At 37.5% G+C, this 25,848-nt stretch overlaps 1 protein-coding gene and 1 long non-coding RNA gene across 15 annotated transcripts in view; both read right to left on the bottom strand.

The window, feature by feature from the left end:
* Positions 1-2,612: 2,612 nt before the first annotated feature.
* LOC129454053 (uncharacterized) lies at positions 2,613-9,600 on the bottom strand. Of its 9 annotated transcripts, XR_012360366.1 has the most exons (11): positions 7,849-9,600; positions 7,684-7,768; positions 7,407-7,539; positions 7,136-7,294; positions 6,305-6,475; positions 6,106-6,219; positions 5,772-5,859; positions 5,576-5,679; positions 5,241-5,343; positions 4,339-4,502; positions 2,613-3,820 (listed from the first exon to the last, which is right to left on the bottom strand). It is a non-coding gene; the product is annotated as an uncharacterized lncRNA (long non-coding RNA). The 9 variants fall into 9 exon arrangements; XR_012360362.1 differs by having other exon boundaries at positions 5,974-6,219; positions 7,684-9,600; XR_012360360.1 differs by having other exon boundaries at positions 7,684-9,600.
* Positions 9,601-9,913: 313 nt separating this feature from the next.
* The window catches only part of ehbp1l1a (EH domain binding protein 1-like 1a), a 54,322-nt gene continuing 38,387 nt past the window's right edge, over positions 9,914-25,848 (bottom strand). For 5 of the 6 annotated variants that reach the window (XM_073859821.1, XM_073859823.1, XM_073859824.1 and 2 more), the window contains 14 exons: positions 24,791-24,988; positions 23,937-24,455; positions 19,785-22,631; positions 18,704-18,941; positions 18,455-18,609; positions 18,282-18,330; positions 15,166-15,693; positions 14,282-14,327; positions 13,858-13,901; positions 13,569-13,680; positions 12,966-13,065; positions 12,766-12,839; positions 12,468-12,582; positions 9,914-11,563 (listed from right to left, as the gene is read on the bottom strand). In XM_073859821.1, coding sequence (XP_073715922.1) covers positions 11,473-11,563; positions 12,468-12,582; positions 12,766-12,839; positions 12,966-13,065; positions 13,569-13,680; positions 13,858-13,901; positions 14,282-14,327; positions 15,166-15,693; positions 18,282-18,330; positions 18,455-18,609; positions 18,704-18,941; positions 19,785-22,631; positions 23,937-24,455; positions 24,791-24,988 — 5,116 coding nt within the window. In that variant the 3' untranslated portion in view covers positions 9,914-11,472. The remainder of the gene's footprint in view (positions 11,564-12,467; positions 12,583-12,765; positions 12,840-12,965; positions 13,066-13,568; positions 13,681-13,857; positions 13,902-14,281; positions 14,328-15,165; positions 15,694-18,281; positions 18,331-18,454; positions 18,610-18,703; positions 18,942-19,784; positions 22,632-23,936; positions 24,456-24,790; positions 24,989-25,848) is intronic. The other variant, XM_073859825.1, reaches the window with a different exon arrangement.

Raw genomic sequence — 25,848 nt, 5'->3', positions numbered from 1 at the left:
ATTGTCAATTTAACTGTTTTAATTGATGTTATATCCTACTGTGATGTAATGATGTTAAGTACAGTGAGTCTATTTACTTTAATTTTTTCAATAAACATTGAGGAATTCATTGGTTTCTTTATTTTCACACACACACTATTTATTAAAAAGTCTACTTGGTGAACATTCAAGACAACATAAAATGTATTTGCTCAGAGAATAAAAAACATCCATAGCTGCTGATCCTTGTATTATTTATAGGAAAACTGTTTAGTTTCTAGAAACAAGATATTTTGTTCTGCCTGTCTTGTGTTGTTAAAAACAAATCAATCATCCATTCTAATTGATCACATATTTTACCTACACATTTTATCTATCAAGCAATGGAAATGATGTGGTTTAGAGCACCTCAATTTTTAATGTTGATAGACAACTCTATACAAAGCTTTTTTTACTTGAAGATTGATGGTGGGAAATAAGTAATTGTTTATACATTTAATAATTTTGCAGATGCTTTTGTCCAAAGCGACTTACAAATGAGGTAGCATTAAGAGCAACACAAGAACAACAATACATAAGTGCACCAGAAATAGTCTCAGTATATAAACCAACAATACATAAGGTGTTGAGTAATCACACCATCATTTAAATGTTGCCAAATGCATTGTGAACTTCTGAGCAATAGAAAAGTTTTAAAACATCAGTGTGTCATATAATAGCTCTTTAAATTAGATGATGATTCTGAAAATAACCACTTACCCATATGTGCACAGCCCAAACAGACAGACATAAAATTAAGAGGATGGACCCTGGAGTTCTGCAGTACATTACTTGAAGCTAATTGGGATGTGATCAGCCCCCCCCTCAACTGTTGCTGCTTTGAGGGCCATCTATAATAACACTGTTATGAGGCCCACAGTAGTGTTTGATTCAAATAAGAAAAAAATTCATTAAGGAATTGAATACTATGTCTGACAAATGCACTGGACCATTTTATGTCTTTGAAATGTGTGATACAAGGGCTGAGTGGGCAGAGTGAAATTGTCATAGGACTAAACCAAATATACAGTTGCTTTGCTTTGATATATTGACCTCTGAACTATAAAAATGATGCATATATGTGAGTCTCATCATTCAGAAAAGGAAAGGGACTACAATGATGAGACGAACTGTTTTACAAAGCCTTTGAACTCTTCCATCATGAGGAGTACTGTTTGGTGTGATCACTAATAGATAGCATCACAAAACGTGATACAAATTAAATTTCACTTTGCTGTCATGTATAATTTTTAATTCTGACAACACTATTGTGCTTCACTTCTGCATAACCCTAAATGCATACTCATGCTGGTATGCTGTTTTTTCCAGCAGGGAAATCATGTGTTTTGGTGCTGGTTTGCTGATGACCAGCATAATTCCCATGCTGGGTTGGTGCTGGTGGTCATCGCATACCACCACCAATCCCATGCAGGTCATACCAGCAAGAACAGCATGCTATATGTTGTGTTTTGGTGCTGGTATGCTGGTGATCAGCTAAACAAGCACCAAACCAGCATGGGAATTATGCTGGTCTATGCTGTTTTTTCCATTAGGGTTTAATATTCCAGACATGAAAAACACTATACAAATAATTTCCCTGTTGCAGTGTAATATAGACTGTTAAATATGTAGTTCTTAGGTTTGCAAACTAGGGTTGTAAATAGACCATTTCAAAAGATGTAAACAGTGGTCCAGAAGCACTTCCTGTTTCAGTTTTTTAACACTAGATAAATGTTGGGATAAATTACAACCAACAGAACATATAGAACTGAGTCAAAAAGTTAAACAAACATCTTAAAGATAATGATGTAGCCTATTTGTGAAATAACAGTCACAAACTGAAACAGGAAGTGCCTCTGGACCAGTATTGTTTACATCTTTTCAAAAGAACTATAGTATAAAGTGACTTTCTAACAGACATGCTATTGCCAAACAATAAAACATATTGTAAGAATTCAAACGAGTTCATGCTAGTTGCTAAGCTAACAGCCTGACCACAGACACATATAGGCCTAAGTAAGGTAAACGTATTGGGGGGAAAGATACTGATATTGCTAAGAAATCATTTAAAATGTCATTATTTATAATTGTGTTTCAGATTGAAATTTAGGCACTAAATGTTAGGGGCTGGCTATTTATTTCTATCCATCCATTGCTTATCTGTTTGGTTGGGCTACGCGGTGTATGCTACACCCTCAAGTCGGACTGGTCACCATCACTGATTTACTAATAGAAACAACACTCCAGAGAAATTTTAGGGTCTCCAATTATCCTATTGTATTCATTTTCTTTGGGTTAAGTTTAGTATGTCTAACTTTTAGGTTTTAATACAAAAAACACAGCAAATAATAAAAATAACTTTATTTACAAAGCACTTTCCCGTGCTGACAAGCATTTAATCAAAGACCAAAAGCATTCACACATACTATATGTAAATATATGTATTGATAGTACACATAACTTAAAAGTTAATCATCTTTGAACTGTCTAGTATTAATACCCTACTATTATAGAGCAAAGTTATGCAGCAGTGTAATGAAAAACTTGTATTAATTATAACAACTATGCCATAAATAATACAACACAACTGTATATACTAACTAATTAACAAGTTTTTATTAATATTTACCCTGTATTAAACTATCATATATTTTTAAGGCATAAATAAATAAAGCAGTTTTACATCTCATTTTCAAAACAGGGAAAAGTAAACAACGCTTTAGCAAACAATTTTGCAGGTACATATATGAAACAGTTTAATAATTACCTCAAGAAAATGGCATTGTTAAACATTTCCTTTCATTGAAAAGGTAACAACAGTATTAACTCATGCATCAAATATGGGTAGGCTATTGATCAGTCATTTATGTAAAGTATTTCATCTAATGACATAGTTAGTTCACTCCAAACGTATCCACAATCACTGTGAAAAAAACTTTATACAGTATAAAACTATATAACAATAATAGTAACATATGTAACACAGGCAAAATAGATTTGCACATTTTTCTACAGTAAATGTCATTATGTTGACAAGATGATATGGGCACAGTTTGGTGAAGTAACCACTGCAAGAGGATTGTGGCATTTGCAAGTTGTAGTAACACAGTTGACTGTAGGAGTAGTCTGTGAAACATTGGAGGTGGAGGGGAAACCTAATAGCTAACCTGCTGCTTGTAAATGGAGATATGGATTATCATACAAAAACTTATTTAACAGTAGTTTCCCATCAATCTATGAGGCTAATGTTGCTTACAGACTGCAGGAAACGGTTGTCTAAAATAAAAGCACTGCATCAGACATCCATTACATTTCCAAATAGTTTTATGTTTTCCATGAAACACACCTGCAGTTCAGTGTGACACACAGTCTAAATGCATACACCAGTTCAGAGTTCCAAATCCAAAATGTCATCTGAACTCTCATAATCCAGCTCTTTGTGGTCCTCCAGTATCTCCTCAGGCTCATCCTCAAGCAGAGAAACAGCATTTGGTCCTAAAGCAGTGTTCCTCACTCCCAATCCTGGAGAGCCGGTGTCCTGCAGAGCTTAGCTCCAACCTTAATCAAACACACGTACCTGTGATTTTCTAGAGATCATGAAGACATTGATTAGCTTTCAGATGTGTTCGATTAAGGTTAAAGCTAAAGTCTGCAGGACAGCGGCGCTCCAGGGTTGGGAGTGAAGAACACTGTCCTAAAGCCTGGCTGTAACTTGAGCAAACGTAGAACTTCTTCTCTACATCTGCAAGCCTTTTCTGAAGACGACACAGTAGCCAGCGATGACACTCTTCACTTAAACTGCCTAAAAGGAAAAAATTGAAGGGATGCATGAAAATACTTAGAGGTTTTACTTGAGGCTTATTTTGTACATTATGTTAATACTGCTTTCATTATGAAGGTCCAATTATATTCCTAAAGATTTCACATTAGTATTACTAATTACATTATACTATTAGGAAATAAATTTAAATACCTCCATGTACTCCTTTCTAAACTATATACAACAATTGCCATGCTTTCATTGTGTCTTGATTTTCTTTGTTTCTATCCTATGTAAAGAACTACAGATCATTAAGATCCAACCACAAGAAAACTATAACGTAACACTTCCGGATCTAAAAATGAGTGGGGTTTTATTGTCGTATTTGCTATTCAGTGCGTCTAATCATCTAGATTAGCTGTGATTTTTATCACCAAATGACAAAGGAACTTGATTTTAGAATGTGAAACTAACATGTGTCTTGAGACTTTTGTAAACCTTATTTATAGAAACCAATGGCATGTATCATTGCAAGATGGTAATAAAAGTTAGCCTCTTACCACTGTTTTTGCCTGAAGACATTTCTGATATCATTTTCCTGATGTTCCTAGCCAGGCTTCTGAGATAGTTGCGGTGCAGTGGTGTCTCATCTCCCTCTTCACAATGATCTTTGCTTCTTGAAGGCGCACTTTTGAAATCTTCTTGGTGAGGGTGTTGCTGGATTCTGAAGTCACACAAATAACAACATCTTAAACACAATTTTGACTGGTATATTCTGAAAAGCAAGCAAAACAAAAGCAGTGCATGTACAGCCCATAATCTGGTGCAGGGTGCAAAATATTTGATTCAGAAAGTCGGCTATGAGAGGTTAAAAAGAAACACTCACACAGTAAAGATTGTCTCCCTTTATCCTTATATCTATATAAGAACAACTTCTTATGCTGCTTATGAGCCTTTAAATAATTCTCCTTATATCACATGTGGTGTAAGCCTGCTGAAGACCTAGTTTCAACATCACCCTAATGAAAAATAATGGACTAAATCTTCAGAGTAGCAGTAAAATTAAAATGAATATTGTAATTGTGTCATTCAATAATTTAAAAGTACAGACAAAAAATATTATGTTTGTTCTTTATCTGTTGTTTCTCTCAAAAGCACTTTTGGTGCAAAAGCACATTTGGTGCAATGAGGCACGACGCCAACTGGATGCCCCGCAGGTGTGCATTATTTTCAAATAATTCAAAGGACTGGAGTCAATTATTCCTCTTATACCACGGTTACCACAAACATTGCTCTGGTGCCTATTTTTAAGACATTTGACAAGTTAGGTGTGCAGTTATCAGAAATTAATGCATACCCACAGAACATTTCTCAGCCAATCAGAATACAGCATTCAACATACCCCTGGTATAACTGCAATCAACAAAAATGACTAAATGTTTTAGATGAGTTATCAACATACCAGTGTGATTAAAAAGGCTGGCTTTTCGATGAAGACTAAGAAACATTTGTTCAATTCATTTCTGAAGGTTGTGTAGGTCATCACATCTGGTACCTACCAAATCCTAAAGCAAAAAAAATAATACAAGTAAATGATTATGATGTCTTTTAGGCTGTACATGTCCCAAATCAAATTAATGTCTCAAAGGAGTTTACAAGGACACAAGTTTATTGCGATTAAAACAGGACATACCTTTAATTAAATACTTATACATGGCAAAGATTCTCAGTTACAAAATTGATTATCACACTGCAATATTGTAAACCAATTTTAATAATGTCCATAAAATACATTACCATCAGTAGCCTTTTGTTTGACACCTTGTACCCACTGATTCACAATGTTCTCAGGACACCCCAGTTCACTGCTCAAATCTTCCCGTCTCTGAGACTCAGCCTTTCTGAAAGAATGCCATAAAAATATGTTTGTCCTTGCAATCTTTAAAAGTGAGAAAAATCTTTGTGTCTATATAACTCAGTCATAATATAAGACCTTGATGTATCTGCTGGATAATGCTGAAGGCCTTCTTGCTTCCGTTGGTTCCACCCAATAGCATGGACAGTTAGCATGTCATTCCTGGCTATTAACAAGACATGTATGTAATGAAGGAAGAAAGGTCCCATTAATGCTTGTCGTATTTCAATGAACCCAGAAACTGACAATTGAGTTTAAAATTTAAGAGAGAACTGCATGCCAATTTTTTATGTACTTTGAACAGTTACAGCTTACTCTTATGCAATCTCAAAGTACTAGACAGAAAGAATAAAAAAGTGAAAAAATAAAGACAGGTTTCCTAAAATATTATAAATAGGCATCAATTAGATACTTGGTTGTGAGGCCACAACGAGACAGGTAGCTGTTGACCATTTTGACCTCCTCAACTGCAGTTGTACCAGCACCTTCCTGATCTTTGCCAGATTATCTAACAAATGTGTGACACCTATATTACAACCATAAACAGTTACAGTGTATTAATAAGTAATACAAATACAGTTTCAAATGGTACCATAAAGAATATGCATTACCTGACACTTGGTTGAATGAGCCTTGGCATGCATGACAGAAAGGAAAGGTCTCATCTGCAGTAAAGGTCTGAGTTCCAACATGGAGACTGACGCCTTCTCAAGGTATGGCGCATACTTGCAAGCAATATCTGTTCAAAAGAACTCTCCGTTTGTGGCTGCTTGAAGCTCCTTCTGCAGGTAGGTATAGGAGGATAAGAAAATATTACTCCCCGGCACATTAAGAGCTTTGAGTAGCACTCCGTGTCTGCAAACAACCACCTCAAGGCCCTCTTCATCAAGTTTGCTTACTTTTCTGTTAGTTTCAAATTACATCACACCAACAGGCATCTTTATAATGATTGTAGACAATAAAGGTTTACTTTTAAACTAAAGGTTTTTCAGGATTCATGGAGCATTAAAAAGTTAATCTTCTGCTTTCTCTACTTCAGGTACACAAACTAGTTGAAAGTCAGGGTGACAAATTGATATGTAATAATGAATGACCAAGCTATTAAACTAACCACTTTGGGTGCCAGCACACATTCCCATATCCAAATGATTATTTTTGTAAAACGCACACCTAACCTGCCAAATGTCTTAAAATACCCAAAGCAATGTTTGTGGTAACTGTGGTATAAGCATAATAATTGACTCCAGTCCTTTAAATTATTTGAAAATAATGCACACCTGCTGCGTAGCAGCCCACTGTCAAATATTCCTTACGTATTATATAAGCTCACAACAGCTGGGATACATTAACTATTTAATAAAGCAAAAATTACACATTTCAAATGATGGATTTAAATCAAAAAGTTTCTTTTTCCTTAAAACTACAAGAGTAAAAGAACTTACTCTTTTGACTGACGGAATCTGTAGGTTTTTCTGTTGCCATCTGCACAAAGAGCAAGCATTGTTGGGTGTACATGCCGGGCAGGTGAAGTGCTCTACACTGGATGTTTGCATGATCACAAGTGCAGAAATGTGGAGGTCTCACTGTAGGCAATAAACAGACTGAAAAGAGAAGTTCAATAATTTGTGAGAAAGCATTAACAATGGGCACAGTAATATAGCTTAGAAAAATTGAGGCTGACAAATCACAAATAATCTGGTAGAACATGGATACCTGTAGCTGAAGCTTTGTATCTCTTCACTTCTGCTGCTTTTTAGTAGTGGACCTCCTTCAGCATTTTCTCCACCTATCTGACATTAAATGTACTCCCTTTAATGGCTGTTGCTTTGCCCTTGGGTTCCTCTGCCTTGCATAAAAGAAAGTGTGCCTTGTATGGTAATACTGAAATACAGCCAACTCTTGAGCAGTTCACACAATTTTTGCACTCTAAATCACACACTTTAGAATTATCACAATACTGCAAGAACACAATCTCAACAAATATACTCACCTTGATTTAAGCAAGAAGCATGTCTGCTATGAAAATAAAACCCTCTGCTCTCCCTCTGTCTTGCTCAGCAGCCATTTCAACAATACTACATTGGACAGACAAAGAGGCATAGGCTAAGTGTTTTGGACAGTGAGAGAGAGAGTAAAATGAATAAAATTACAATACTTGAAAACAGAGAAGCTTGCGAAAGAGTGAGTGAGTGACCCTTTTACTGTTTGTACACAATGATGACGTGGCAACGTATGCGCACGCAGTTTGGCAACGGAAGCACGGCAAGAATCAGCAGTGAAGCAACACAGACAGAGAAAGTTAGTTTAAAAAGTTGACTTATCTTCTACACAGTTACCAGATCCGTGTACTATAGTGGAGTGGATAGAAGACGTTAGAAGATGGCCAAATACTAAACATATATTATATTAGTGCAACCAAATGCTACAACCAGACGTTTTGATGTGGGGAAATCGTTTTAATAAACTTTCTGAGTTGCTTACACGTTAGAACCACTGGGAAATAACATCACTTCTGTTGCCAAAATGCGCACGCAGGCTATTTGATCACGTGGGCTGTAAAAGGGTCTATTGAACTGGCTCTTAAAAGAGCCGTTGGTTTTCTAAGAAAAAGTATAAACTGTGTGTGAACAGGGAAGGGTGGTGGGTACTGACCGGACCTGAGAAAAGAAAACAAAAACATGATTAATTCTCTTACAGCAAAGTCTCCTATAGGTTTGTCATATTATATATGCAGAACTGTAAACAAAAAGGTAACAGTTATGCTACCTATAAATAAAGCATAAACTGCATAAATGAACAGTTGATCTGATGAGAAATAAATGAAATAATTATCTTGGTACTTGAAGCTTGGTTAGATATGGTTACTGTAGTCAAACTTTTACACACTTTCTTCTGACAGATTTATTAACAACAATTACAGAACATAACACAATCAATTTTAATCCATTCTAACGATCAATTGACATAAATGTAACTGCACAAACTAGCCTTATTATATAAATAATATTAAATAATTAAATAAATCTATTCTGCTCACCAAGGCTGCATTTATTTGATATAAAAACACTTATAATGTGAAATATTATTGTAATCTGAATGTAATAATGTGAAATATTATTGTAATCTGAATGTAAGTGCTGCTGACGGTGTCAGCAGCGATCGCTCTCTGTGATCGATTGGTTCCGCCTTGTATGTTTAGATGAGCAGATTTACAATGAACACAATTATTCACTTAAATCGGTTATTTTTTCATTTAGAGCTTATTTCACGAACTGCATTCCGCGCGAAATTAATAAAACTACTGGTTTAAAAACGCTAGAACAACTGTTTAGCAACATAATATAATGCAGTCACTGCAGCATTCTGTGATTAATACATTAGCTGATTATCAAACAGTCATCCAATAATGTTTCTGACCTTAGTAACGTAAAAACCACTATAGATAACTCCATAGTCCACACACGCAAATTAAATGTTATGCTGCACCAACTTTAGGATTTCTTAAATGACCGCACCTGAACAAACAACTATGTCCTAAATATGAGCCAATTGGATTCTGACCAAACGCGTGCACTGACTTGTCTGTTGCCTTTGCGGTGATATTATATTGCTGAGGTTGCAACAAAGACTTAACATAAACACAGGATTTACTCAATTTTAGTAACATTAATCACCAAATTTCCAAGAAAGCCTTACCCATGGAACTCCAGAGAACGCAATATCACTGCGTCGCTTCTCTTGTTGAAGTTGTTGGCAATAAGAAATTATCGCCCCCTATTGGTTATCATCCTCATAAATGCGTGTCATTTTCACGCCTGGAGGAGGCAAAGCGTGACATTGACACGCATCCTCTAGTGGACCAGCGTGTCTATTACACGCTTTAGCGTGATACTGGGTTGCAAAATCTTATATGCTGGCTAGCCACATATATATTCGCATAGTTATCTTATTTTTTTTATCAGTAACCTAGAGATAAAATAAATGTAAGTTTAATTTTGCAGACAGCAGAAGAAAAAATATTGTACACCTACTCTCCTCCTATAAATCTAGTGCATGAAAGGGAAACTCATAAAAATGCACATGCAATAAGGTCAATAGCACTCACTAATTGAGTATATTACAATTGCTCGGTCTCCCCTGCTATGTCACTGTTAAAATGTCTTTAGATATACTGAAACGTGTTTACACAGTCTTCCCTACCACCCATTTCAGATGCAAAACAGAATTGTAAACCCTTTTATTTTCCAAATGTGTCAGCTCTGGGGGTGTAACAATAGAAATAATGACAAATAATAATATTTCAAACATGTGCCCAGAAAAGGATAATGCAAAGAGCATAAAGTCTAAACAACTGGGCACCTAAAGATAAAATCACAGACCAAACAGTAAAACTTTTGTCAAGTGCGGATTCACTACTTAGAATGCTTTTGCAACCTCATTCTGCCAAGTACTGCAAAATCCCAATAGTACAGTACCTAAATATTAGAGGAAAAATGCTTAGACTTAAGCATGCACATTCACTTTTGACACATTCCACACTCTAAAAATGTCTGGGTCACCCTTGACCCATAATGGGTAAATATGCTGGGTTAAAAATTGATCCAATGCTTGGTTATTTTAACCCAACTGCTGGGTTATTATACCCCATGGTTGCATAACAACAACCCAAAATTGGGTCATTTTTAACCCAGCATGTGTTCTGTCCAATATTTACCCATTATGGGTCAAAAACAACCCAGCCATTTCCAGAGTGCATGTATTCTGTTTACACCTTAACGTGAGCAGGATCTAGCTAAAAAGGTCGCTTGTTTTAATATACATTGCTTTTGACCAACATAGAACAAAATTCTCTGAGCAATCCAACACAAAATATCCAGAATTTTCCTCTGAATTGATTTTGTTTTAAATACCTAATAATATGTATAACTGTAATATTCACTGTAAATACTTATAACATTTGTTAAATTCACTTCAGTCTTAAGGCACAGTCCTACGACAAAAAAAATGTCACTTAAACACAAACAAAGATTAGTTTTCTGTGTATCAGGCAACGGGTAAACTGGAAGTACCAGAGTGTGCAAATCATTAGCATAAAAACCCAAACATAGTGCACTATTGGAAAATATGTATGGTTTCTTTGTGCAAAGTTAAAATGCTTATTATCTCCCATACATCAGTTTGTGTAAACCTAAGTGTATACCACTATATGGTACAGTAAATCACCACATTGCTTTTTGTTTGGCTAAAACAATTTTTGTTACACATTTGAATGACCTAAGAGAAAACATTCTCCCAAAAGCTTAGATTTGTTTTTTCTGGTTTTGCACATCACAAACCTGTTTCTATTCTTTAAACTTGGACTAAACATCAACATTGTTCAACTTAAGGATTATGTAACATTATACATAGCTTTGTAGGTCAGAATTAATTACAATGAATGTTCATCATCCCAGTTATACAAACAAATTAAATAACACTGCAGGTAAGTAACACTGCAAAAGCCATAGTTTGTACACTTTTAAATAAATTGTACATATTTTAAAAAGAGCAGTCCATTTGACTTTTTCACACAAGATATCTGCAGACTTTTTTAAAAGATCAAAACTCTTAATTCACCCAAAATAAGCATTACTGACTGTTCAGAATACTTTTCAACATGTAGACTGAGGGGCTGATCTACTCTTTGTCATTTATTGTGATATGGTCCACACACACCACACTATAGTCCGTTGAGTGTTTAAAGAGACAGTCCCGCATAGATGCAGGCTCAAATCATCCCTCACTGTAACACACACTTTTCTTTACGACTTCCATACTTCCTGCGCCTCAATTCCAGACCTCTCTCCAACCTTTCATCCTCTTCAAGAGCCCTTGTGGATGAGAGAGAGACAGAAAGTAAAGAAAAAAAACAATACAAATAAAAATGCTTACATTTTCTAAATGTAGCTATCAGACAACATTCTTCCTTAATGAGAGGTGGCCATATCACATAAATATCAGCAGCTAATACGAATGCAATAAAGTCCAACTTTATGCAAACGACTTGAGCGAGCCATACAATTTAGCATCATTCCTATCTACAATGCTGATGAGTTTCATACTGAAGTTAATACTTAGAGTTTGTTATAATCTTTGGATGTAATTTTTATGACGAAAATGTCTGTAGCTGCATTTCCATTACCCTTCAAATTGTGCGAATTTGAAAATGCAATTAATGATTTTTCATAAAACTTCAAAAAAACTGCAATGTTTCTTCGCATTACATGCGTAAAAGTCACATTAACATTCTTCAATGATGGAGCGGTATGTTTGGTTGGACGACAAGACAAGTGAGTTCGACAAAGAGGTGTGTTCGACTTCATGTAGCTTCACAAGAACCGACAACCACATGACATCAGAATACAGCGATAGCAATTCGGGCTGCTCTGTATGCTTTCAAGTCGCTGTATTTTGATGTCATCCGCATGTCGGTGTGACGGTAGCCTACTGTTAAATACAGATGACTTATCACCAGACAGCAAAATTAGTCACACAGTCATTAGTTAATGGAAATGCCATTATTTCACAATAGTTTAGAACATTTAGAAAATTGCGTCAAAGTTCTTTTTACGATTTCACATTAACATGTAATTGATAGGAAATGAGATAAAGTATATTTGGCGCCCTATCTGAGGGGAGTGCTCTGAGCTTGGAATTTTAGCCAAACCCAGATAAGAGTACCCATCACCCTTTAACAGGTTGTGCCTATTTTGCCATATAAATATTAAATCTCACCCTCGTTCTTTGGCATCTATGTCATGCACTAGCTCATTCCTCTGATTAACTAAAGACACCAACTCCTGCAACAACAACTGCTCTCTGGTTTTATGAGCCTGTGTTTTCTTCCATTCTGTGGGAACAAAAACAGAATATGAAAAAAGGGAACTATTAGAATATAAAATTAAGTAAGAAGTAAGAAACTAGCAACATGTCACAAAGTGGGAAATGTTTTAAACACATGCACATGCTCCTGGATATATTTTCCATTTTATCTCACTAGAATGAATTTATAAATTTGAAAAGAATGCTAAACCTTCTACAGCCATTAGATCTTGAAGCTCTTTCTTCAGCAGCTCAAACCTTCTCTCTAAATCTTGTTCCTCTTGTCTGTAAAAGAGCAGAAATTGTCAAATGTTACGTTAATCAATCAATCTTTAAATTAGGAATTGTAGATATCCAATCATTTAACTGAATACAACAGAAGTAAATGAGAAACAGTTTGAAATCACATACAATAATTGTAGATGGTCTTGTCGCCTGATCAAAGCGTTTTTCTTGTTGACCAGGGTAAACCACTCCTGAATCAGTTTCTCTTCTTCTACACGATCATTACCTGTAGGTACACAATGATATCACAAGTTTGAAATGATTCACTGCATTGTCTATTATGCAGCACCCTATACAGAATGAGCTGCTTTATGAAGTGGAAGAACATTTTGACAATTCCATGGATGTTACTTAATTTACAAAACACTATAGTTACTTTTAGTAATAAGTGATAATGTGTTCATTTATTAATCAATTAATGATAGTTACAGTATGATTATCTACTTAGGCCAACATCTTCTGTTTGCCCTTAAAGAACAAGTTCGGTATTCTACACTCAAAGCCCCGCTCTCAGACCGCCCACGATGAAACAGAACAGTTCCGACTGAAACTTGGACACATGATGCTGGCCCGAGAATTTTTGGGTGTTTGATGTTTTACCCCCCATCTCTACAATGGCTGCATAGGTGCACTTGAACAATCTTTCCTAAAATGCATTGAACTTTCGTTTACAAAGACGTGAAACTCACCCAGCAACCAATTCCCAATCTTTAATTTCCACTGACTTACCAGATTCCATAAGTTTTCTCAGTTTCCTCTCCACAATATCTGCCCTATGATCTATTTGCTTCTGTTCAGTCTCCAGGGCCTGCATCTCACTCAACACATACTGACTGACATCCTGCACACACAAAATGATAAACACACATGCAAATACCATAGTGTGCTCCTGAATGTAGACATATGTGACACTATGACGTATGTGCAAGAATCTATTTAAAACCAAGATTTAAACGATTAAATATTAAAAAAATTAAATGCAATGAAAGACGAATGAAAATTTGGCACAATTGAGGACCTGCTTGTCTCCTGTGGCGCCCCCTTCAGCAACCGCTACGTTTTCTATACATGCACACAAACAGAAAGACACGTCATCCAAATGCATACAATAGTTTTTACAAATACTTTTAAACTTTACCTAGACTTATGACGCATGTGAAATAAAATATCAAAAATAATCTGATTAAGAGACTAGGAGCATCATAGTTTGACTTCACTCATTGAAAGTTTGATTTAACTTACTCAGCCAGCCAGTATTAAAGATATTAAGATTATATTTTCATAGAATTAACACACATATTTTCCACTTCTTGCTCACTAGAGAAAATATTTTATTATAATCTATCAATGTCAGACATTAATGCAAAACATCTTTGAAAATTATTAATTATATAATATATTTTGAGCAATTTAAAGTGTGTTAATTTAAAGTGTGTTCTTACGTGACTCTGAACTTCTTCCTTCAGTTTCTGCTTGGCCCGATGTAGACTGGGTAAAAAACATAATGTAGAGCAGCATTTACAAAATTAAGCATGGCTCGGGAAGATTAAATAATTACCTTAATTGTACATGTTCTATTAAAATCTCATTTTATAAAGAATGCATGAATGGACAGAGCACATAGATGTACAGTATTGCAAGCCACATATCCCTAATTATTTCAATTTTAGATATGTGATATTGCTACTGTACTTATTCTACTCAAGCACAGTACATTACAATAAGCACTGTTTTGCTTGTCAGTATGTATGCTGTACTCATTTGTATAATTCTCACGTGAGCCTCCATTCAAACTATATTCCCAAAGAGATATTGTATTCTACTGAATTTAAAATATTGTATAATTTATGCTGGGTACACACCAAAAGATTTTTTACATCTTATAAGATTTTCAAAATGTGATAGACCACAAACATTAGGATAAAAACGGGGTATAAACATCCGTGCGGTTGCCACAAATCGACAAGCTGATCCTCCATCTCTGCTGTCCACATCAACTTCAAGTTGTGCCACACCATGACTGCTTCCGTCTTCCATCATCTCGCTTTCTGACTGGATATTGTTTCGTTTCACGCGCGTTTGTCCTCGGGGTCCCTTCCTAAACATCATGTTTAATATTTACAATTTCCGATCGGGGCGACTCCAACGTTCTTCCAATCAGGTTCGGACACTCTTAACACACCGCACACCAAGGAAAAATCTGATAAAATAATCTGTAGAACCATGAAGATAATCCGGACATAGTTAGGATTGTCGGAAGGGGGGGAAATCGGCCCAAAATAAGCCCGATTATCTTTTGGTGTGTACCCAGCATTAGATGCATTACCTCTATAGCACTCTGCTGTTCTTGCATATCAGCTTCATCCAGTGAACTTTCCCGTAGCTGGGATCTGCGCTTTTTTACTAGATCTGCATCTCTAACATGAGAAAAAGCCTTGGATGGAGTTCTAGGTGGAGCCACTGGAGGCTGTGTGCCCCCTGAACCTCCAGCTTGGCTTAGGCCCTGCGTTCTCTTGGTTCTTGGAAGTGGCATCAAAGCACCAGAATCTCCCTTAACTTCTCCTTCAGCCGAGTTCGCACTGTTCTCAAGAGTGATGCCGCTGCTCTGGAGTCGTTCGGCACAGTAGCGAGCAGCAGCTTCGGGGTCAGCTTCCTCTCTCTTCTCACCCACAGCATAACTGGACTCACTGCTGTTCTTTTCAATCTGTATGACACTTAGCTCCTGACCCGTGGAAAAGGTGCGAATTTGATTGAGATAAGTCATCACAATGAGCCGGTCGGGCACTGCCTGCAGCACCATGTCTGAGGGCTCTATCAGCCTGGAGATTCCAAGTTCAGCAAAGCCATCAAATGCCTGTGAGCAAACACACTTGTCATAATTATGTCAATCACAGAATTCAAAATTAAATAAACGTTTCTTTAATAAAAAAAGTCTTTGGAATTATGAATGCAGTTGAAGGAAGAAATTTAGATGAGAAATTTTGAGAAAGTTAAGTCTCATATAGAAACATGGGAACGATATGAAAAGTTGGGATGTTAGGTAATATAACACTCATAACAATCTGTCTCCTAACAAAAATCATCTCAACAACTTAAGTTAAAAGTCCAGAATCTATGGCCTAGTCCACATGGACACGGGTATTTTTATAACCGTGAGTTTTTTCACGCGGTTCAGCCGTTCGTCCACACGAAACTGCAGTATCAAGGCACTGAAATCGAGCATATTTGAAAACCCCGGCCAGGGTGAGCTTTTTAAGAAACCCCGGTTACAGTGGTGTCGTGTAGAGAGTAAAACCGGGGGTTTTGCCTTGCGACGTCAGAGTGTGCGCCGTTATCTACTGTGTTTGACGTCAAGATTGTGCACCGCTGACTGCTTTGTTGATGATTCTGTGCAATGGCGGACATATCTTGCTAATAATATACTGTGCTAACAGGGCTTCTAACATGTATACAGATAGATGCTCAGTTATCTCACTATATTGTGGAACACGATTCGGGTTATATCCCCGCCTGCTGGTGTGGCATGCTCTTGACAGCGCTTGATAGCGTGCTTTTGCCTTATCGTGTGGATGAATATTTAATTTAAATCGAGCACGTGTGGACGGGATTTTTTTTTAGGGAAAACTCAGATTTATAAATATACCCGTGTCCGTGTGGACTTGGCCTATGACAGGGGTGGCGAACGTCGGTCCTGGAGAGCCGCAGTCCTGCAGAGTTTAGCTCCAGCTCTAATCAAACACACCTGAACAGGTAATCAAGGTCTAAAGAGTTACTAGAAACCTTCAGACAGGTGAGGTTTAATCAGGGTTGGAGCTAAAAACTGCAGGGCTGCGGCTCTCCAGGACCGACGTTCGCCACCCCTGATCTATGAGCTCGAGCCCCTAGGGATCAAACCCAAAGTTTCCAGACCTCTGACCAAGGGTGATTGATCGATCCTGTGCTTGAGAAAGGTCTCTCCGAATGTAAAGCTCTCAAGGAGCATCATCCAGGAAAGATATCAGAATTAAGAACCAGACTCGGGAGGCACTCATAGCAGGCAAACCTGTTATTCCTCTATTCAATGAGGGGAACAGGAGATTGGTCTCTGCCTAGAGAAAGATCTATTGCACTTGCAGGAAGTGTTTCAATGCAAGAAACACAGCCATCATTTAGTCAGTTTATGTGCCAGGAGAGATGGGGCCCTCCTACAGACCCCGAGCTGGATGGGCATTGGAAACCACACCCCAGCCCTTGAGAGAGCATGAAAACAGTGAAAATCCTGCGATGGAAATATGTCCATGGGTGGGACCCAAAATAAGAAACCAGAGTCTTTTTCGCAAGTAGGGTATAAAGCCATTGGCAGATAACCCTTATAACCTTGAACTGATTTTCAGAGATGAATCCCCCTCGCTTGAGCCAGAACTGAAATAGTCTCATGTACCGTAGACCGAATGGGATAACGTTGGCTGCTGGTGCCATGTGACCCACCAGCCTTTACATCTGGAGGACTGATAACTTTTGACCTACCTTGTAAAAAATCGTTGTAATTTTTACTGAAAAAAAAAATAAAGATGCTATGGTAAAAACCTGTTAATTGGTAAAATGTAGTGTTTTTGACAGTAGAATGTGTTAAGTACTATATATTTTATGGTGTAAATCTCTATTAAATTTAACTGGATTATACATGTACTTTTATGGTAAAATATTGTTAAACTTATGACCCTTATAAGTTAAAAATACTGTAAAATCACCATAAAATTTACAATGAAAAAAGTTAAAGGACGTTCCCTGCATAACTCTTAACATTTTATTTTATTTTATTAAAAAAAAATTTACTAGTTACAAACATGAGTGCAGTTGTTAACATGTTTCCTGTATTTTTATGATGCTTTTCTGGAAACCACAGCTGCCAATTTTTTACTGTAAAACCTAAGATTTTTTTACAGTGTAGTCTGTGGCTGTGCACAGTGGCAAGTATCACCTTGACATCTGCAGCAGACAGCTGTGGATGTATCGTAGCCAAATCCTACACAACCCAGAGAAAACGGGTTCTCTAAGCTGGAAAAACCGCACTCTTCTTGAGGTTCAGTCCCAACCCCAGACACCACATACGGGCCAGCATACCATCTCGATGCCATGCAACCATAACCAGCCACTCATCAATATAGTATGTGGATGCTTAAGTTACAAAGAAGCCAGAGCTACATCAACACATTTTATAAAGGTGCAAGGTGAGAGAGCTAGGTCGAAAGCAAGTACTCAATATTAGTATGCTTTGAAGGCAGCAGAGTTGGCAAAATACCCACACAATGTATGAAAGTATGACTAGCTGTTTTTCAGCATGGTGGTAAATCAGAGTGGAAAAGCAAAACGGCTACAACTAGAAAATGGTTAGCATCAGCACCAATTATAACCCAGGAACTAAAACAAGAAGTGAAAATATTTGAAAAGAGGGAAGATCACCTTTTTGTTGTTGTGTTTAATGTCATATGGATCCAGCATTTCATAGTTCCTGATGGCAGAAAATTTATTAAACAAAATGGTGAATAAGATTGAGAAATTTTCTACATATATTAACTTTTGTAAAACCTAAGACAACAAGGGTCACGTCTTTCTTCCAAACAATACAGCCTTACACTTTATTAGGGTGGAAGTGATGCAAGATGGCACAGAAGGCAAGGCCGTTTCGCCACGAGGTGCTGAAATTTGTGATCTTCACACCCTTGTAGCCTTGTGTGACCTTTTGGCACCATTCCAACAGAGACTGACTTGAGTATACCAAGCTTGCCATCTGGAATTGAACAAACAAATGAAATATAACATAACTTAATTCACTGTTACTGTGGTAATTTAAAGGTAAAAGTGTCAGCAGCAGCTCCAACAACCTCTGTTTCATTGGGTGCAGTGTTATTTGTGGAAATTCCTTGGAGGTCCATGGCATCTGCTGCAGCTCTCCTTTTATTACGAACGGGGACTATAGGTTCATCACTGCCCTTTACTGAAACTTCACTTTGATAAGCTGATGAGGGAATGGAACTGTCTTCTGGGAACGAGGCGCTTAAACGTTTCTTTATGCGAGGCATTGGCACAGGAAGATTAGCTGTATTGTCTGATGTTTCTTGCCTAGAATAAAATAAAAATAGAAAAATAATAAAGAATGACTACACAAGTATTGCAATACAGTATTAAACGCATGTGGATATAGACAGCTTCAGCAGTAACAACATAAACAAACAGCTTTCGTGGAACACACGTAACTTCCTACGCAAATAATTAATAACAACAAAGTCCTTTTAGAGTAGTTTATTTCTAATAACAATAAACAACAAGTAGATTACCTTAGTTCAAATCATAGCCAAAGCGTAACAAAAACTACACTTAGCTAACGTTACTGTGTAAAATGTGTACTATATAATGTATGCAATATTAACTACAAATCGGCTGCCAAACCTCCCATCAAATAGAGCTAATCCATAATCGCCATCTCCCCTCGTCTTTAGGAAACCAAAATTTATTATTTTCGACAAGGTATTTTTTTTTCAAGAGTTTAGTTTAGCAACTAATCAGACCATTAAACAAACAGAGACCTGAAGTAAAGTTACGCTCAGACGCGTAATCGCAACAACGCACGTGCGTCCGATGAAACCGTCTATAGCATTTAGAATGTAGGCTATATTAAATTTAATTTTGATAATTTAGCCAATTAGACAATAAAACCAAACAAGTACCAATATCATTAACTTTGCCATTTAATTATTTTAATTTTAATTGGGACATTGGTATAAAGAACACAGATAAGTAGTTGAGCGTAAAACACTGTACAACAACAAAAATATCACCAGATATTTGTATACTTGCAACAAAAACAAAAACTTTCACAAAAGAGACAGAGCACCTGCAGTAATCAACAGAAGCACTTATAATAATTTTTCAGCAAATGGCACGATTCTTAACCATTAGACTCACCTAGAAACATCTAAGCCAACACCCGTGTCATCTACAGGGGTCAGGCCCAAATTGTCCTCACAAACATGTTCATCAAGTGCAGCACCAATGTCTTTTTCACCGACTGCTGTCAGGTCAGTAGCAATCTGCTCAACATTTACCATATCAGAGTCCTTTACACTTCTTATGTTTAGTTTCATTTCATGGGCAGTTGAGGTGTTTACATTCATGATTCCTATCCCTACTTCGTTTCTCAGTTGTGGGGGGAGTTGCGTGTCTTGTGTGGAATCCTCTTTGGCAATTTCAACAGAATATTGTCCATTTTCCGAAAAGGGAAGCTGTCCCTCCTCTGAGTCTGCAAAACATAAAACTTCAGAGAAGCTCTCACCAGAAAAGCTGGCACTGAGGTGCGTTTCCAAATGGGTAACTATATCAGGTTTGATTGTATCAGTTGGAACTCCCTCGCAGATACTAACATCAACTGATTGTCCTAAAGGTGGTGGACAGGCAGAAGGATCAGGAAGGTCATCTGTAAATGAACCACTCAGACGCTTCTTCACACACGGCAGTACAACTGGTAAATCTGAGCCCTGATGCTCTTCTTTTTCAGAAAGATCATCTGGAAATGAACCACTCAATTTTTTCTTCTCATGTGGCATTGCAACCGGTAAATCTGAGCACTGATGCTCTTCTTTTTCAGGAAGGTCATCTGGAAATGAACTACTCAGACGTTTCTTCAGACGTGGCAGTACAACAGGTAAATCTGAGACCCGATGCTCTTCTTTTTCCATAAGTTCATCTGGAAATAAACCACTCAAACGATGCTCTTCTTTTTCAGGAAGTTCTTCTGGAAATATACCACTCAAACTCTTCTTCTCATGTGGCATTGCAACCGGTAAATCTGAGCCCTGATGCTCTTCTTTTTCAGGAAGGTAATCTGGAAATGAACCACTCAGACGCTTCTTCACACGCGGCAATACAACAGGTAAATCTGATACCCGATGCTCTTTTTTTTCCAGAAGTTCATCTGGAAATGAACCACTCAAATTCTTCTTCTCACGTGGTTTTGCAACCGGTAAATCTGAGCCCCGATACTCTTCTTTTTCAGGAAGATCATCTGTAAATGAACCATTCAAATTCTTCTTCTCACGTGGTTTTGCAACCGGTAAATCTGAGCCCCGATACTCTTCTTTTTCAGGAAGATCATCTGTAAATGAACCATTCAAATTCTTCTTCTCACGTGGTTTTGCAACCGGTAAATCTGAGCCCTGATACTCTTCTTTTTCAGGAAGATCATCTGTAAATGAACCACTCAAATGCTTCGTCTCACATGGTAGTGCAACTGGTAAATTTGAGCCCTGATGCTCTTCTTTTTCAGGAAAGTCATCTGGAAATGAACCACTCAGACGCTTCTTTACACGTGGCATTGCAACTGGTAAATCTGAGCCCTGATGATTTTCTTTTTTAGAAAGATCATCTGTAAATGAACCACTCAAATGATTCTCTTCTTTTTCAGGAATTTCTTCTGGAAATGAACCACTCAAATTCCTCTTCTCACATGGCAGCACAACCGGTAAATCTAAGCCCTGATACTCTTCTTTTTCAGGAAGATCATCTGGAAATGAACCACTCAGACGCTTCTTTACACGTGGCAGTACAACCGGTAAATCTGAGCCCTGATACTCTTCTTTTTCAGGAAGGTCATCTGGAAATGAACCACTCAGACGTTTCTTCACACGTGGCATTGCAACTGGTAAATTTGAGCCATGATGGTCTTCTTTTTCAGGAAGTTCTTCTGGAAATGAACCACTCAAACGCTTCTTCTCACGTGGCCTTGCAACCGGTAAATCTGAGCCTTGATGCTCTTCTTTTTGGGGACCAATGCTACTTATATCCCCACAAGATAGGGGGGTTGGAAGGTCATCTGGAAAAGAACCACTAAGACGTTTTTTCAGACGGGGCATTGGGACCAGCATACTTGAATCTTGAGGCTCTTCATTTTGGGGAACAATATTATCTGAATACCCCAGAGAGAAGGAGGGGGAGGTTGGAAGATCATCAGGAAATGAACCACTCAAACCCTTCTTCACACGCGGCATTGCAAATGGTAAATCTGAGCCCTTTACTTCAGACTCTCTTGCAGTGTCTTTAATAGATTGAACTTTACTCTTCTGCCTTTTAGGGGCATATATTTGTGTGACTGTTAGTGCCTGCCCATCAGACCAATTATCAGGTTGTAATGTGTGAAACTTAGAAGACAAAAGATGAACATTTTCTTGGGGTGTGGACTTCTCTTTTTGGGATCCTGATGGACACTCAACATTTTTGTCCACCTTTGTGTCATTTTCAGCAGCCTCTACCGTAGACGCATCATCAGTTAAAGTGGCAGTCTGGCGTTTTTTGCCTCGTGTCAATGGCACAGGTATTGGATGAGACTCTAACACTTTCTCTAAAGATTGACCCTCATCTAATGTAGCTGAAGAACTTTTAATGATGGAGAGTTTTTCTGTTTCTGACACTCTTTCTGAGTCTGTAACATCTGCACCATGATGCTGTACATTATGTGATATACTCTGGGAATAGTATGTTTGTTTTATGACACAGATATTGTCACACTGAGTATCTGGTTCAGAGGATTTCACAGCTGAATCGCAACCTAGTGTCAATAATGATGAATTCTCTTGTTTCTTGGTTCTCCTTGGTGGCATTAGTTCTTTTGACGCTGAATCAACAGCGTCTTTGTTGGTTTTTATGTTACTTATTGTTGGTGAGGATGGTAAGGATATAGACAGTGTCTCTTCATCAGTTAATTCGGCCTTTGTCCGTTGGAAGAAATAAGAGACTTTTTGTTCATTAAAGTCTTGTGGCCTTAGGGACAAGAATAAAATATCACTACATTTGTTTGCTGTGAATGATGGAATAAAGTCTTGAATGAACAAAAGCTGCCATATGATGCAAACGTGCCCAAACCAAACTAAATACATCAGCTCCATTTCAGCAAGCAAGCATTCCGCAGCAAAAAGTACAGCCTCAGAAATTGCACACACAACATGTAAATAGACAAAATTAAAGTCACAAAATTAGGTTTTGGTCAGGAATCCAAATCCAACTTGCCAGTTAGTGATAGTCATTACAAAAGAACACATTGCCATTTTTATTAACATACCAGAGCTTCAGTATATCATTTCAAAACTGCTCTGCATGCTTAAAAAATTAACAAAGAAAACACTGGCACTGAAAAAGTAACATCTTTAAGAGAGCACTAAGGTTACAAAAATTACAGAAAAAGGTACTAAAATTGATAATTCTCTATGATCAGCCTTTGCAATGCCTCACACAGGATGGAATAAGTCCTTTTACATGATTGAGAGCCTGTTTAAACAGAAGTGCCCACCATGGTCAGCCACCAACACTGACAGCTAACCATTGGGCATTGCTGTAAAAAATGTTGTATAATTTGACAAACTAACTACAGTAGGGACATGAGCTGTTGTCTCTGAAAGGCAACGTTGAAAAATACGCTGTCTATACAAGATTTGGTAATATTGAACACTAATCATTTTACCCGACCTTTGGTAAAAACAGTGAAGAGTATAAGATATGTGAGATACAGTAATAGGTTGAGGACCATAGTTATGCTAATGCAGGTGTCTCCATCCCTGCTCCCGGCGAGCCACCGTCCTGCAGACCTCAGCTCCAACCCAGCTCCAACACACCTGTCTGTTATTATCAAGCAACCCTGAACACCTTGATTAGCTGCTTCAGCTGTGTTTGATTAGGATTGGAGCGAATATCTGCAGGACGGTAGCACACCAGGAGCAGGGTTGGAGACCCCTGTGCTAATGAATGCAAAAACAGGTATGTTTACTTGTATTCCCAATGTTCATTGTTGCAAAGTGCACGTATCTGAATGAGGCGTGTTTGGGATGGGACTACCTGTATGTCTGAGGGGAATGGGGAAGTGGCATGTGTTAGTAATCCAGTTTGGTGCCACTTGTGAAGAATTAGACCCAATGACATAAACATTTTATAAGCTCACTAAATAAATGTATGAAATATGTGCTAATAAAAAAAGAGGAAAACTCCAACAACCAACAATTAATTTGCAGAAGCCATGCTGACATTCGCGAGACTCCGAGCTGGGGTTGAATGCAACACTCCTAACAAACTCACCCCTTTTCTGGCAATAATGTGACTGAAAATTCTGCTGCTTGATCTTGTAATCTCTTTAACTTTACAATGTCCTCCGTCACATTCTCATCAACACTATTAGTTTTCTTAAAATCCTGCTCTTGAGCAACACCTGTCCCCTCTTGCACCAATGAGTCAACACGCATGTTGTCCTCTTGTTCCTCTTTGGTCATCTCATTAAGATCAGCCTCTGTCAAGGGGGGCCATTTCCTCATTAGACAAAAATCCTCTTCTTCTAAAGAACAGCTTTCATTCTCTGTCGATGAGAGTGATGATTCCGAACGACCACCAACCAAACGCCACATGTAGGGTTCAGCATAATCGAACACTTCAGGCTCTGCTGCCTGTCCGAGTGCCTCCAATAAATGATCACATCCACTGGCCATCTGAATGCTTTTGTCCTCATGATCCATAGAAAAAGAAAGGGTGTTGGCAGTATCTAATGTGTCCAAGACTGATTCGGTACTAGAGGGCTGCCATATTGCTGCAACGGTCTCATAACTAAGAGAGAGTAACACTTGAATTAAAACGTAAAAATGTTTCCCAAACTAAAAAAATGTAAATGCATGACAATTATTATAACATCAGAACACATGGAAACTGATGCTATGCCAGCCATTCAAGTTACAGTATGAGCAATCAATTAAATTTCTCAAGAAAACATTTAAATAGATTGTACATGTCAAAAAATTTACCAAAAACTTCTATGAGCAGGGCAGCCTACCAAAAAGACCAGCCATGCTGGTCGCCAGGATATGTTATGCTTGGGAAATTATACTTAAAATTGAGATCTGTGTCAACAGGCTAATGTTTATATCTGTTTTGTTTTTGCTTACCCTCTGTGAAAGACATCAACTATAGTCTTAACAAGACCAGAAGATCCTTCTTTTTCTGTAGAAGTATCATCTGCCTCCAAGACTTCCCACCCTAATACTATATCAGTATCGCCTTGCTCTGTGGTATCATGGATTTTACTAGAAGATTGCTCTCCAAAATGTTGCTCTTCCAGAAAATACTCCTGTTCACTACTGATGCTAATAAAGAATAGGTTACTTTTCAAAAAGAAGGCAAACTGACTGTTTTATGTTATTCATGTGCATTATGCAAAAAAATTTCAGGCACAACACAGGATGAGATGATATAACAAACTGTTAGTCACATAGTCACATATTTATTAGGTAATGCAAATAATTCTGTGGTGAATTTTATTAGAGAATTTTACAATGGGGCATAACATAACTGGCATACATGTCTTTGCATAAACCTTCAAAATGCTGAAGATCTCAAGTAAATATATTAAGAGTTCAGATGCAAAACCATCTAAGTGGGTCTGACATGTTTTTTTTAAATGAGCATTTTTTTATAAGGCTTTTATGTTTAGGTTATGCCATTTCTCTTTAATGGCAATGAAATTAATGAATTTTCTTATTACTCATTTTATTTCGAATTCTCCAGTCATACTTTACTATCCTTTCTGTATAAAGGTAGAAGAATCAAAACCGTGGTGTCAATTCACAGAAAGCTAAGGTATGGGAGACTATGGTGATATCAATCAATCTTACTAACTCAACGAGACATATTTATATATTTTATTAATTCCCAAACCTGACCATATCATGCATGCTGCTGCAGCAACCAAGCAAAAATATCACCACAAAGCACAACACTTTAAACTATTGATGAGAACATCATGGAAGCAATTTGACAAATTGATATGCATGACAATTTCGTCAAAAGGTTATCCTGTTTGCTGAGAGAAAAAGCACAAGACAAACGCATGAGCCATAAAATACTGCAAGTGTGTGTCAGACAAGTCCAAAGATAAATCACACAGCTTTGTTCATAACATGTAACGTTATAAAACGCCAAGTTTTACCTTACAGCTCTCAGAGTG

The sequence above is a fragment of the Misgurnus anguillicaudatus genome, chromosome 21 (genome assembly GCF_027580225.2).
Source record: "Misgurnus anguillicaudatus chromosome 21, ASM2758022v2, whole genome shotgun sequence".
Taxonomy (NCBI): Eukaryota; Metazoa; Chordata; class Actinopteri; order Cypriniformes; family Cobitidae; genus Misgurnus; species Misgurnus anguillicaudatus.
This window is presented reverse-complemented; position numbering and strand designations above follow the sequence as displayed.